Raw genomic sequence first — 15,544 nt, 5'->3', positions numbered from 1 at the left:
TCTGGTAAGAAATTACAGGGTGTGGTTTTAAATAAATGATAAAGGTCCTGGAGAAAGGATCAAATAAATATTATTAGCACAACGACTATGGCATAGAAGGCCGTATGGTAGCAGCTGCGCGCCGATGGTACTGTCCACAAGGATGAGGAGAATGCTGTGTTTGAGTTGACGACTGCCCGTCCCGCAGGGCGCGCGCTTTGCCAGGTGTCTCGCGACCCTGCCGCGCTGCCTGCGCTGGCCCAGCTGGTGGGCCGCGGCGGGCGGCGGCTGGCTTTGCTAGGGCAGCGAGGGCAGCCTGCGCACGTACTGGGGCGGCGGCGCGTTGATGGAGACGCCGTTGTCGACGGTGGCGCCGCGGTCGCTGAGGTGGCGGTGCCGCTTGCCGGGCAGGCTCTTGGCGATCTTGGGGTTGTACAGCTTGGGGTCGCTCACCATCCGCACGAAGAAGGAGCGCTTGTACGCCAGCGTCTCGCGCTTCTTGCGGTCCTCCAGGTCCAACACCTCGTCCACTGGTTCCGGCTGCAACAAAACCAAACCCATCAGCTTCATGGTGGGCGGTAAGCACATTCAGTAACTCGCTTACTACTCGAGATTAAGAGCCAGTTCAGTAATTTCCTGTTGGGATTTTTCCTTTACCCCATTTAAAATTGTATGATGTCTCAAAAGATTCGCCCCGTTTCACAAGACTATCTTTTACATGAATGAAGGCTGATATTTGGCGTATACATTAACTTACACATCAAAACTAGAAGTTCAAAAAAAAAAAAAAAAAAATGGTTCAAATGGTTCAAATGGCTCTGAGCAATATGTGACTTAACATCTGAGGTCATCAGTCCCCTACAACTTAGAACTACTTAAACCTAACTAACCTAAGGACATCACACACATCCATGCCCGAGGCAGGATTCGAACCTGCGACCGTAGCGGTCGCGCGGTTCCAGACTGGAGCGCCTAGAACCGCTCCGTCACATCGGCCGGCAACTAGAAGTTCACCACGACGCCAGAGGTAAGTTGCTTGTTCACGTATCCAGAAATTATACACGGTCCTATCATAGTAATGTGACCACTGCCAAAGTGCGACGTCATTTAGGAAGAGCCACTGGCATTGGAGGGTATACAAAGCCTGTCGGGTGACGCGGGAAATAGTGCAGTCGTTATCCTAATGCTGAAACGAAGCGGTTTATCCTACCCCCAATAGGGCATGTTCAAATGGTTCAAATGGCTCTTACCACTATCGGACTTAGCATTTGAAGTCATCAGACTTAGAACTACTAAAACCTAACTAAGGACATCACACACATCCATGCCCGAGGCAGGATTAGAACCTGCGACCGTAGCAGCAGCGCGATTTCGGACTGAAGCGCCGAGAACCGCTCGGTCACAGCGGCCGACTAAGGGCATGTTCATTGACTTTCGGGCCAAGGGTGCAAGCATTTCCGTAACGCCTCAGTTTGTTCACGTGCCGCTCTAGTATACTGTGCATAGCAAAGTAGCGCTATCCAAAACTGGCGCCAAAGTAATTATGGTGCACCATCGGCCATAGATGACAGGCGTGAACGATGGCTGCAGAGATGGGCACAGGCGAATAGACGTGGAACTACTGAGCAGCTGACTGCCGAGACAAACGAAGGGGCTACCAACAGTGTCTCCTCAATAACAGTTCAGCGACCATTGCTGTGTATGGGCCTCCACTGCCGGCGTCTGCTGCAGAAGCAGACGCAGACGCAGAAGCAGACGCCGGCAGTGGAGGCCCATACACAGCAATGGTCGCTGAACTGTTATTGAGGAGACACTGTTGGTAGCCCCTTCGTTTGTCTCGGCAGTCAGCTGCTCAGTAGTTCCACGTCTATTCGCCTGTGCCCATCTCTGCAGCCATCGTTCACGCCTGTCATCTATGGCCGATGGTGCACCATAATTACTTTGGCGCCAGTTTTGGATAGCGCTACTTTGCTATGCACAGTATACTACTGCGGCACGTGAACAAACTGCTGTTCAAATGGTTTAAATGGCTCTGAGCACTATGGGACTTAACTTCTGAGGTCATCAGTCCCCTAGAACTTAGAACTACTTAAACCTAACGAACCTAAGGACATCACACACAACCATGCCCGAGGCAGGAGTCGAACCTGCGACCGTAGCGGTCGCGCGGTTCCAGACTGTAGCGCCTAGAATCGCTCGGCCATCCCGGCCGACTGACCGCTGTTCATCGGCGACGAACGCAGCTGGACATACACTGAGTGGCGGGATGTGGTCTTTTCAGATGGATCACGTTTTATGTGCCATGGTTCAGATGGCCGTTCGGACGTATGGCGTGAAACGTCTCAAAGCGAATACCCTGCAACAATTGTCGGAAGGGTCCTGGCCAGGGGAGGGAGCGTTGTGGTCTGGGGAATGTTTTTGTGGTATTCCCTGGGTGATATCGTCATTGTGGAAGGCATAATGGATCGACATAAGTATGCATCTATCCTTGGTGATTATGTTGAGCACTACATGCAGTTTGTCATTCCTTGCCACGATGGCTTCTACCAGCTGGACAACGTAACGTGTCAGGGAGCTCGCAGCATACATGCCCTGTTTGAAGAGCACCAGGATGAGTTTACCGAACTACCCTGTCCACCAAACTCCCCAGAATCTGTGGTCTAGCTCAACAGGGCTGTTCGCTCCGTGGAATTTCAACCGGGAGACCTAACTCCCTTGGTCACGGCACTGGAGCTGAGATGGTTCCTCACACCTGTCGGTACCTTCCAGAACCTCACTGACGCTCTCTTCCTGCACGTCACGCAGTGCCCCGCGCTACAAAATGTGGCCACCCTTGGCTCCTGACAGGTGGTCACATTAATGTCACTGCGCAGTGTATGTCCGTGCGCGTAGCTGCTGGTAGGGGCCTCACTGACGCAGCTCACGAGCTCGTTCGTTGGTTACCCAACGTTCGTCCAGCCGATATGATGTTAACACAGCAACAAAAGGCGTTCTGCGTTTCGCCAGGTGCGATTGTGTTATAAATGGAGTTCATTTAGAGGACACCACAGAACATGTTTGTCGTTCGTCCAGTGGACGGCACGTTGAATACTTGTGAAAGGTAAATGGAATCTTTGAGTCTAAACATAACTGTAAAAATTTCACCAGAGTTGTATGCACAGCCCTGTAAAAGAAATACTTTTGTAAAATCCCATGGGTTTTCCGAAAATAAAAACTTTCTAGTCCTACCTACAAATTAATATATTCCACAAGTTTCTATCTTGGATAATGTAGGAGACAGAGTCTTGAGAAAGTGGATGAATCTTATTGAAACACCTCAATGTTCACAGAAATTCTTAAACCTAATATGTCACATTAAATATTACTTATATTAGAACTACTCGTGGATTCGTGGGAAAAGGACTTGGACATAAGTCTTCATTTAAACAATTTCGTGCAGATCTATTCACCACGAGGTCTGGACATAGTACACAGTACCATCAGCAGAGGGCGCTGTCGTCCGTTTCGTGACGTAACTCAAGATGGTGGGGGTAAATGGCGGGAAAACGACTCTGCCTGTGGTGAACATGAGTTTTTATTTTGCAGGCACTGTCTCCACAACGACATCTATACAGTTACGTCGTATTAATGTACTGCACTTAAATAAAATGCACATCCTTGTGTTCCCACTCAGTTTACTGACAAGGAATACGTATTATTATTTATGGAATGAAATGTACTGTTGGACAAAACAACTGAAAAATCAAGACTCCCACGTTTTTGGCATATATCCAGTTTATTATTCGGAGGCTTTTGAATAATGTATATGATAACATACAAATTAATCATTAAGTGATTTCCAATTTACTTTTCGGAAACTATATACGAAGGGCTTATTTCAAGAGTGGTACAGGTCCATTTTTGTTCATTGTGAGATACAGAGTCCTAAAGTTAAATGAGCCCTGAAAAATCTGCAGCTGAGATACCAGAAATATCCTAGCATATGTCTTCTTGCTAGAGATGAACCTTTCGTTGTGTTTGTTTGGATCATTAATTGCGGAAGCATTATAGGCACGAAAGTGGAGGTAATGGATTTGTTAGCTAAGTCTCTCACTGTTTTCAAACTCTCAGTTATATCTACCAATCTAATAGCAATGTTATGAGAAATGGATTATGATAATATGTAAATGTGAATTGTGGAGAGAGCTTCCAAATACATTTTTGTTGTCTTTGAACTATTTAGAATAAACTATGAAACGGCAATGAATACTGTGACTAAATATAAAGAAAAAACTTTTGGACATGGAACAGTGTCCAGCTAAGATGATGACAATAAAATTACGTCGATTTTAGAGATAATTTGGGCAGCAACGATAGTACTATGATGCTCCATGTGCCGAATGATAAATAAACGAAAGAGAACGCTGATTTAATTTATGTTCAACAGGCATGTAGCAGAGATTCATGATGGGGATGTATATATGTATCTGACTAAGAAACATCTTGAAGCTGAGTGCAAGATATGGTCTACGTTGCACATGTTACTGTGTTCACTCCTATTCGTTTGATTCACAGTTTGTTAAGCAACTAGTTTCGTCTGCAACATTTCAAGAATTATTGATAATGTCTCATGATTGTATTTCGAAGTAAATGGAAATGCCGTGTGACTAGGACCTTCTGTCGAGTAGACCGTTCGCCTGGTGCAAGTCGAGTTGACGTCACTTCGGCGACTTGCGTGTCGATGGGGGCGAAATGATGATAAGGACAACACAACACCCAGCCCTAAGCGGAGAAAATCTCCGACCCAGACGGGAATCGAAGCCGGGCCGTTAGGTATGATATTCAGTCGCGCTGACCACTCAGCTACCAGGGGCGGACATTATATTTCGAAGTAATAGCATTCAAAGCTTCATTTTGCTACGAGGGTTGACCGACAAGTAATGTCTCCATCTTCGTTAATTGGGATAGGAATATTTTAATAAATCAAACTCAGACATAATCCTTAGAATGTGATATTTAATTACCAATATTCACTTTTCCACATAATCACCAGCCAGTTGGATACATTTATGCCAGCGATAAACAAGTTTTCTGAAGCCGTCACGGAAGAAGTCGACACTCTGTTGCCACAACCACAGTCTCACAGATCTGTCAACGTCTTCATCAGAAGCATAATGACGTCCCCGCATATCGTCTTTCACTATCGGGAACAGATGGAAGTCAGACGGTGCTAAATCTGGACTCATGGAGGATGACGTACGATGGTGAGATTCAGTCTCTGAAGTTCTGCTGTGGTGGCACGTGAAAGTGTGTGGTTTGGCATTGTCATGCTGCAGGAAAACATTTCCCTTTTCCTTTCGGACCCTTGTTAGCTGTCGTTTCGCAGTGTTTTGGTGTAACGCTCCGAATTTATTGTTGTTCCACGATCACCTTCAGTCTCGTAACGCAAGAGGAGTTCCTGGCAAATTTCATGTCCGTACGCTTCCATTTCAGGAGTCAGCATCAGGGTATCAATCGTGCACAGATCTTCTGATAGCCAAGCAAAGCAATAGTGTGACCCACACGTTGTTGTGAAATGCCAATTGTGCTTTTCAGTTTGTCTCTGAGTGATAAGACGATCGTCCTGAATCAATCTGTCAACATTTTGCTTGTGAAACTCAATGGTTGCTGTCACAGGAAGTCCAACTCTTTGTTAGTCACGCAGGTCAGATTTTCCCGGCTCAACATCTTTAAACTTATCGTCCAACGACGCACAGTACTCTCATTCTCTGATGAACCTCCCTTGTGGTGACACCTTCTGGTGTCAAGAATTCAATGACTGCAAGTTGCTAAAATCGCTTTGACCGACCGTCTGGGCAGAGTTTCATACTTTACACTAAAACAACACAACCGCTCAATGCTAAGGCTTCCTGCCAACTGGAGCTGTAGAGAAGAGGCTACGGAACAAGCTAGTACCATCGCATACCAATGCTGCCAACTGTTGAAGAATTACGAAGGTGGAGGCATTATTTTTCAGTCAAACCTCATATTTAAGCAGTATTTGAAACTGTTACATCTATCGATCTAACAATCTAATAATTTTTGGATCGGTACTATGTACTATGTACGCAATTCTAGAACTCTTAAAAGATGAAATTAGCTTTTTGTCAAGAAAAGTAAAGTATTGTTTTGCTGTGTGGTTTTTATTATATCTTTTTTATTCATTGATATGGTGATGCAATAACATACGCGTACGTTCAAACGGAACTATGTAGGTCGAGCTTCGGAAGGATAGCTGATTCGGCTGAAGAAAAAGCATACGTAGTTCCCTCTAAAACTAATTTAACGATATTTCAGAACCTCGATAAAGGAAATGAGTTATGAACATTGACAATACTCACCCCTTTGACTAATATCGTCTTGATGTCTTCAAAACCTCCTTTAATGTAAACGGTAAACGTGACCCCTAAGTAAACGCAATAAGTGACTGATCCTAAGCATTTGTGAGATCCCGCCTTGTACCTCTTAAGACGCGACGCTGCTCACCCTTGGCAGTCAGCTTCACCGAATAAGCTCCGCAGTGTGCTCGTCGAGTTAGTAGAGGTGCTAATTTCCGGTTTTGTGTCGTAAAAATGAAGGAAATATTTTACGACGTACAGAAACAGCGTTCTTGCCGGACCATAAACTTCTAGCTTTAGTACGTGTCATTTTGACGCAAAAGGAACAGCGTAATATTTCTTAGCAGGGAAATATATATAGCTGCGTGTTGTCACTTCCAGTCTCTTTGTTTTTAGGTGCAAATGAAAATCCAATCATATTGTAAGTTAACGTCTGCAAGGTGCCTCGAAAATTTAGTTTACTCTACAAATATGATTTGGATCATCGATGCTGTATGTTACGGTCAACCACTATTCAGTGGTTTATTTATGCTTTTGTTGTTGCTCTTGTTCTCCCTTGTGTCTACCAAAACAACAGTCTTCAAAATTAGAAATGAGAGAGGTAGCAACTACCGTAAGTTTTCACAGCAGTGTAATGACCTTTCGTTGCCTATTCATCTGTTTATCTCACATCGAAAGATGTTAACACAATGTTTTTCTTTGTATTTATGTTGTTTTTCTATACCAGTTAATTTCTTTGACAAAAATTATGCTTGAGTTTTCTATTTGTCATTCCGAATACCTCTATATTAGTGCCCTCATACACCTTTCTAACAACGAACGAGTCACAGTGTTTACAAACATGCGAATATACGTGGAGGTATAAAAAGTCTCGTTCTGCCACTAAACAATTGTATTTACTTATTTTTAGATGTAGTTATGTATGAGGTCTTTGGACTTTTCTAACGTCTTTCTAATGCGTGGATGATGTAGTTAACTGAAATTATCTGGCAGAAATTTCTCCTCGATGGAAGAGAGTATATCAGTTTGAAAAATTTTTAATAGTTCAGTCTGTTAGTGTTTCCCAAATATCAGGCTTATCGGTGTGTTAATTGGAAAACAGTAGGTGGTTCCATTTGAGGTTATCTAGCAAGAAATTACTGTACGCATTATTTGTATCCTTCGTGTGTCCATATATCAACGACATTGGATTTATTCATGTTCTTCAGACGTTGGCACTAACCCCAAATTCATTTCGTGGAAGTGGTCCTCAAAACGCCGGTCTCTATGTTTCCTGAGAATCACGCAATACCGCCTACTGAGAACAGGAGGAGAAAATCAAGACTATATGACAATATTAGTAACTATTGCTGTCTGTAGGGGGTCGTCCTGATGCTTCATCACGCAGTCACCAAGGTTAATTCGACTATGATGCAGAAGCTTCGCTTGGGTGCCCTTAGACATGGTCCACTCAGTTCCAGACTCTCCCCAAGCGATTTCCATATTTCTGGAGCCCTTAAGAAAGACGTTCGTGGCCATCGATTTACTTCGGACAAAGAGGTGTATGCCTGGGTATAATTATGGTTTAGTAGGCAATAAAAAACAATTTTCAGTGCAACAGCAAGTTCACAAGCATTTTTCCTTGAAGGCACTGATCGTCTTGTCGCAGGGTGAGATAAATGTATTAACAATTATGGCGATCAATTTTGAAATAATAAGAAGATTTCTTTCTCTCTCCCATCTGTCTCGTTTGAGTGTGACTGCTTCCTCTTCTATCCATCGTTGATTCAGCTGTCCCTACCTATAGCTTTTATGCAAGTCGCTATGTCCTCAATTACCGTGCTTGATTTTCATACTCTCTCCGTCGCTACATGCAGACCATTAGCCCTACAGAAAAAATGAACAGGACCTTTTTCTAAGAAATTTAATGTAGTTAAATTTCGTACTGGGATCCGTTTTTGTTACAGATTGTAGATGTTGAATTATTCACGAAAAACTTACAAAAGCGACCTTCAAATGCGTTTTTCTGGAATAACTCGAAAACTGTGGCTTCCAGTGACAACGTATCCCAGTACAAAATTTAACTACCGTAAGTTAAATTTCCCACAAAACGTCCCGTTCATTTTTCTGTAGGACTTATAGTTTGTACACGGCTAGCGAGAGAATATGAATATCTCATGGGCGGTTATTGAAGGCATTGTGGGTTGCATAAAACCCATAGGCAGGAGCAGCCGAATCATCCAGTATATAAATTAAAGTTCTTCATAACATTTTTCTATCTGTAAATGAATTTGAATCTCTGTAACTACTGTAGTGATTTTGATACAGTTTTCACTGTTATGCAGACTGATTCATGAGCAAGGCTTGTGTGTATAATTTATTAATACAGGGTGTACATAAAGTCTGGAAATACTTTCAATTATTTATTGCATAAGAACCAAACATTGTAAAGATATCATACATATGCCATTTTGAAGAGAAACCCTGAAATTTTTTTTCATATGTACCGCCACAGCGTAGTTTGGTAATTCGCCGATAGTCAGCGCTAGTCGCCAACATGACGAGTTCAGGTGCGGAGCGAGCTTTCGGTGTGTTGGAGTTCGTGTGCTATAGCTGTTCAACGAATGTTTAGAACGAAGTACGGTAAGAAGCCACCAACAAGGATGGCGATTTACCACTGGCACAACAAATTCGTGGGTATCTGAACACGGATCTGCCGCATCGATGGATCGACCGTGCTGCAGAAGGCGACAGTTGTTTCATGAAATGGCCTCCCCAATCACCAGACCTCACTCCGTTTGACTTTTTTCTGTGGGGACACATTAAAGATCTGGTGTAGGTACCGCCTCTACCACGTGATGTAGCAGAGCTCCGGGAGAGAATACGGGAAGCGACTGCCACAGTCGACGTTACCATGCTGGGACGGGTACTGACGTCTACTGGCCACTCAAGGTTCGCATATCGAATATTTTTAAAAAACTTTCAGTTTCTCTTCAAAATGCAATACGTATGACATCTGTACAATGTTTAGTTCTTGTGCAATAAATAATTGAAAGTGTTGCCGAACTTTATGTACACACTGCATTCCAGTTAAATTTTTTGAAATATGCTTATAATTCAAAGCTCCCTGCTTCGTCTTCCTGTCTCTATATAAAGGCTAATCTCAGGCGCTACTGTGAGGATTTTGATATGGTTTTCACTAATAGACATACTGATTCACGAGGAAGGTTCTTGGGCACAGAAGATAGGATTAAGGCCACATGTCTGCAGTGCCAGACCAGCCAGAGCTGCGAGACGGGCGCGAGCTGCTGCCGACTTCCTGAATGATCTGTGACGCAGAATAAATCAGCTATTGCTTTAATTGTTTTACATTATGAGGACAAGATGATATTCCTTTGTCCATTGTTAGTCTCTGATCAGTGGCCCGGAATACTTGTGAGAGAAGGGAGGGGGTGAAAACGCATATCCTGCTCCTCTCGAATAACACAAAGGGGACCACCGAGCTTACCGTCCCCGTCCGACGAACGGATCACCATCAACAGTGCCAAATGCCCTCGTTGCAGACTAGTTTAAATTTAACCCAGGGCGTTGGTACAAAGACTGCTGGTAAGGAACTTTATGCCACCACCTCTTCTTCCACTGTAAGCCAAATACTGGCAGTGGAAACGTCACTCACCACCAGGTTTCGAAATGGATTAATCCCTAGTCGGCCGACACCGCATAGGCGGCAGGAAAAGTTCTAGATTTTCTGCTACTGTGTTCCACAGTTGTTTCTCGGGGAACGTGGCTGTCTGCGGAAGTGGGCAATTGAAACCTTTCACCTCCCGCTATGTCGACATCATTAGGAACGGGGCAGCAGATACGCTGTAGATTAACTAAGAAGGAAGAGGCGTTTACTGGATATCGCCGGAATCTGTACATAGAAATTGAAGGAATGCACTACTTATGACTTGCATAAACTCTCCATCGCAGAATATGCGCCGATTTTCTTCAAGGATGTTTTAAATTATAAGTCTACGACAGAAAAATAATACACTGAGACCTACACTTTAAATCCACATCCCATGATACATAGCGTGATGCTGGCCACATGTGCACCATTACCATTAATTAAGAGTAGTTCCTGCTCTGTTAGATCATGACTGATTCATAGGACAGACTACTGCATGTATCTCTCTGTGCGCCCCAACAATTTTTCAAATGTTTCTTATTACGAAGTATTTGCGATAAAATGCTAATATATTCTTTGATTCCTCTTGGGGCTGGAAACAGACTGTGAAGCATCGTACAAGAAGCGATGCAAGGTCCACATAGGTTACAAAACAATAAAATGGTGCAGTACAAACAGTCACAACCATTTTGGTCATTTTGACACCCACGGCCATGAAGAGCTCCTATGAACTTCTTCAAACATTTGTCATTAACGACACCCACTACATCGATGTTACGTTTCAGAGTGTGTGAAATAGTTGTATTCAAGTATTTTTCAAATTCTTGAATAAGAAAGTTAATTTCTCTGTCCATTATAATTATCCGGGCTGTTATGCCGTGGTCGGTTGATGAATTCTGTGTCGATTCCCAACGTTTCGTCTCCGACTGCGGGAGACATCTTCAAGGGGGTCCGTAGCTCAATGGAAGGTCCAACACACCCACTGGCTCGCTACTGACTGTTAATTTCTCTTTCGTTCAGTGTCATTAGTCACCAAGTAATGGGAATTTTCCTTTCAAATGTAGAAGTTATTTCTGTTGCACCATTTAAATCGAAGTCACATTTTCCGTTTGTTTCCTAATTGTAGGAACCGTCACATTTCCTATATCGGATTCGCTAATCGATACAGTCTCCAATGTTATGATTAGCGGTGTCCATCCTTGATCGTTTTTACAACGCTCGAAGGGTATACATGGTCAACTGTGATGATCGTTGGGTCAGCGTGTGTTACTGCCACTCACTGAAACCTCGTTCTAGCAAGCGGTAAGGCCAGTAACTTTTGCTGAGGAGAGGATTGAAAGGGGTCTGCCTAGTTTAGTGACGCTAACTAAGAGTATATTTTCAGTTCCAATAGGAAGACGGTGATTTTTCTAGTAGAATTTGTAACAGCCACAGGCTAATGTTAAGTAATGTATTTCATTCAGTTCATAACAACATTAGCTGACAGCCATAGTAACCGTCTTTTGGCAAATGAAGTTTCTTTGCCGTAGCGCGTGAGTCAGTTTTTCTGGAAGCAAGCTTTATGATACAGACAACAGACTTCAGTTTTATATATCACCCTGTCGTATTTCGCTGTTCTTTCTTTCCATAATGATTTGCAGGTATTTTTAGCTATTATTGTCAAATCAAAATTTAGTGAGCAAGCAATTAATAAAAGAAGTAAATGCAGTAAAAATAACCAAGTGAAAGAACTTGATTGAAAAATAAAAAAGGTAGATGCAATGTAGTACCGTGAACTATACATTCCGAAGATTAGCTGTAGCATGAGGATAGGTCAGATCGACCGTTTTACCTGATCTTTCTCCACGTTGTAGGTCTCCAGCAGCTCAGTGGCGATTTCCGTGATGACGTCCCACGCATGGTCTGTAACACACGAAGATTTAAATTAGGATATGAGGCCACAACTTTCACAAATTCCCTGCCACGGAGATCCACAAAGTATTCGAGAAATGGCATTCTTCGAAACTAAATAAACAAGCACAGCACATGAGCGAGAAACAGTGAAACTGACAGGAGATTGGGTCAAACAGACAGAACGCCACTGTTAGAGAAGAAATATGCCACTGATGACTAAGGGGCGAAATTTAGTGTTGTGGTTAACGTATGGGAGCGGGAGTCACTTGAGATGTTCTATGCGTTACAAGAACGACCTACAGATAACGTAAATGGAATGTCGATAAAGGCACAGAATGATGAGTTATGTTGCTTCCTGAACCTCTTAGTTATTATATAAAAAAAGTGGGACGATGGATGCGGTTGTTTTCTGTGTGGGGCAGCTGCTATCCTCACCTGTAAAACAATAGTGTTCATTATCTCTATATTACCTATTTTCAAGGCTGTATTTCATTGAGCTGGTACATATTTTGTATCAGTAAGTACGATTGTTGAACTTGTCACACCTCAATATGACATCTGTTTCAATTTCGATTACACGGAGCATTTAGCCTCCACACGTTACCCCTGTTATCGCAGACGTTCGCTACGAAACTCAAAGCACCTCTTTGGTGCCTTCAGTGGGCGAGGGAACCGGGCTAGCATTCTTCGCACTATTCTTCCACCCCCTTAGGAGTCAGTACGTGGGGGCACAGCTTGCTTCTAACGCTCCTCGCACCCCTGACTAAAATCGACCATGTTAAAGTGAGTGCATAGTAGCTTACCTACATTTCATTTCATTCTTACATTATCAACTCGCAACGGGGCATTCTGCATAGCTTTTGACTACTTCAGGCATGCCAACATGCACTAGAGCCGACTGGTTATTTTATTGCTGATATTATGAATAAACTGGTTGATTCTTTAGTGACAACACTGGAGTAGTTGTAAACGATATACACTCCTGGAAATGGAAAAAAGAACACATTGACACCGGTGTGTCAGACCCACCATACTTGCTCCGGGCACTGCGAGAGGGCTGTACAAGCAATGATCACACGCACGACACAGCGGACACACCAGGAACCACGGTGTTGGCCGTCGAATGGCGCTACCTGCGCAGCATTTGTGCACCGCCGCCGTCAGTGTCAGCCAGTTTGCCGTGGCATACGGAGCTCCATCGCAGTCTTTAACACTGGTAGCATGCCGCGACAGCGTGGACGTGAACCGTATGTGCAGTTGACGGACTTTGAGCGACGGCGTATAGTGGGCATGCGGGAGACCGGGTGGACGTACCGCCGAATTGCTCAACACGTGGGGCGTGAGGTCTCCACAGTACATCGATGTTGTCGCCAGTGGTCGGCGGAAGGTGCACGTGCCCGTCGACCTGGGACCGGACCGCAGCGACGCACGGATGCACGCCAAGACCGTAGGATCCTACGCAGTGCCGTAGGGGACCGCACCGCCACTTCCCAGCAAATTAGGGACACTGTTGCTCCTGGGGTATCGGCGAGGACCATTCGCAACCGTCTCCATGAAGCTGGGCTACGGTCCCGCACACCGTTAGGCCGTCTTCCGCTCACGCCCCAACATCGTGCAGCCCGCCTCCAGTGGTGTCGCGACAGGCGTGAATGGAGGGACGAATGGAGACGTGTCGCCTTCAGCGATGAGAGTCGCTTCTGCCTTGGTGCCAATGATGGTCGTATGCGTGTTTGGCGCCGTGCAGGTGAGTGCCACAATCAGGACTGCATACGACCGAGGCACACAGGGCCAACACCTGGCATCATGGTGTGGGGAGCGATCTCCTACACTGGCCGTACACCACTGGTGATCGTCGAGGGGACACTGAATAGTGCACGGTACATCCAAACCGTCATCGAACCCAACGTTCTACCATTCCTAAACCGGCAAGGGAACTTGCTGTTCCAACAGGACAATGCACGTCCGCATGTATCCCGTGCCACCCAACGTGCTCTAGAATGTGTAAGTCAACCACCCTGGCCAGCAAGATCTTCGGATCTGTCCCCCATTGAGCATGTTTGGGACTGGATGAAGCGTCGTCTCACGCGGTCTGCACGTCCAGCACGAACGCTGGTCCAACTGAGGCGCCAGGTGGAAATGGCATGGCAAGCCGTTCCACAGGACTACATCCAGCATCTCTACGATCGTCTCCATGGGAGAATAGCAGCCTGCATTGCTGCGAAAGGTGGGTATACACTGTACTAGTGCCGACATTGTGCATGCTCTGTTGCCTGTGTCTATGTGCCTGTGGTTCTGTCAGTGTGATCATGTGATGTATATGACCCCAGGAATGTGTCAATAAAGTTTCCCCTTCCTGGGACAATGAATTCACGGTGTTCTTATTTCAATTTCCAGCAGTGTATATCGTTTTGGCGGATAAATACGGTATTCCAGTGCCAGTGTCATTCAGAAATACGATGCAAAATTCCATCGGATATGCCTAACACCGGGCAAGAGGCTTTCAAGTAAAATGTCTCTCCCGTACGGGAATACACGTAATGGATGTACGACTGCAGGATGTAGACACATGGTTGACGACGGATGGAAGTGTTTGACTCTGGTCGTGAGTCGTGCTCGGATAGCCAAGTGGTAAGGCGACCGCTCGCGCTAAGTGGGAAATCTGCGTTCGATTCCCAGTCCGGCACAAATTTTCACTGTCGCCATTCCATCACACAGCTGATGGTTGTCCATAATCCCAGCTGCCGAATACATTGGATGATTTATATCGCAGCTGAGTAATTGAAGATAGTTTCCTCCACACCGCTGGTGGAACGCCACTTCCACCGAGATAATCACCCAGTCGTCAGGCCACGAGTGGCCTACCGGGACCATCCGACCGCCGTGTCATCCTCAGTGTAGGATTCGGATAGGAGGGGCGTGGGGTCAGCAAACCACTCTCCCGGTCGTTATGATGGTATTCTTGACCGAAGCCGCTACAACTCGGTCGTGTAGCTCCTCAATTGGCATCACGAGGCTGAGTGCACCCCGATAAACGGTAACAACGGACGGCGGCCTGGATGGTCACCGATCCAAGTGCCGACCACGCCAGAGAGCGCTTAACTTCGGTGATCTCACGGGAACCGGTGTAGCCACTGCGGTAAGGCCGTTGCCGTCCATCTGGATAATCAGCGATCTCAATGTTACTACAACTAAAATTTAGTTCGAGTGTAAACTACTGGGTACTGTGCGAGCTTCATTTTCAGTCATGAAGTTTTACTTTTTTTGTTGCAGTTAACTTAAATAGTATTTTCTGTTTTATGGTTTAGTTATAGTCCTGAATATACTATAATTAACCCAAAACAAATAAAAGTAATACAACTATAATGGTAAGTAAATTATTTTCAGTATAAATATGTTCTTCACCGGAACTTACCTTACTAGACATAGTCCTATTGCAAATTGCACCCCCTGTCTTCCTCCTTTATCTTTGAATTAGCTTCCCATAAATGTACAATTTTATGTGAAATCCAAATGATAGCGCAATATGGATTTGAATATTAAAAACGTATTTTTATTATCTTCCTTAAGCGAACCAGAGATTTTCAGAGAACTAATAAAAATACGGATTAAACAGAGTAAATTGCCAACATAGGTTATTGTCTAACCCAGCTGCTTAAGGGAACACTCC

The 15,544-nt window shown here is 44.7% G+C and overlaps 1 protein-coding gene across 1 annotated transcript in view; it reads right to left on the bottom strand.

Annotated features, from left to right (window-relative positions):
- Nucleotides 1–15,544, bottom strand: part of LOC126176529 (aromatic-L-amino-acid decarboxylase) — a 577,698-nt gene that overhangs the window by 141,812 nt on the left and 420,342 nt on the right. The window contains exons 9-10 of the mRNA XM_049923685.1: nt 11,816–11,886; nt 308–519 (exon numbers count right to left, since the gene is read on the bottom strand). Coding sequence (XP_049779642.1) covers nt 308–519; nt 11,816–11,886 — 283 coding nt within the window. The remainder of the gene's footprint in view (nt 1–307; nt 520–11,815; nt 11,887–15,544) is intronic.

This window comes from Schistocerca cancellata, chromosome 3 (assembly GCF_023864275.1).
Source record: "Schistocerca cancellata isolate TAMUIC-IGC-003103 chromosome 3, iqSchCanc2.1, whole genome shotgun sequence".
NCBI classification, from domain to species: domain Eukaryota; kingdom Metazoa; phylum Arthropoda; class Insecta; order Orthoptera; family Acrididae; genus Schistocerca; species Schistocerca cancellata.
Note: the sequence above shows the minus strand (reverse complement) of the source record. Positions and strands in the feature narration are given on the sequence as shown.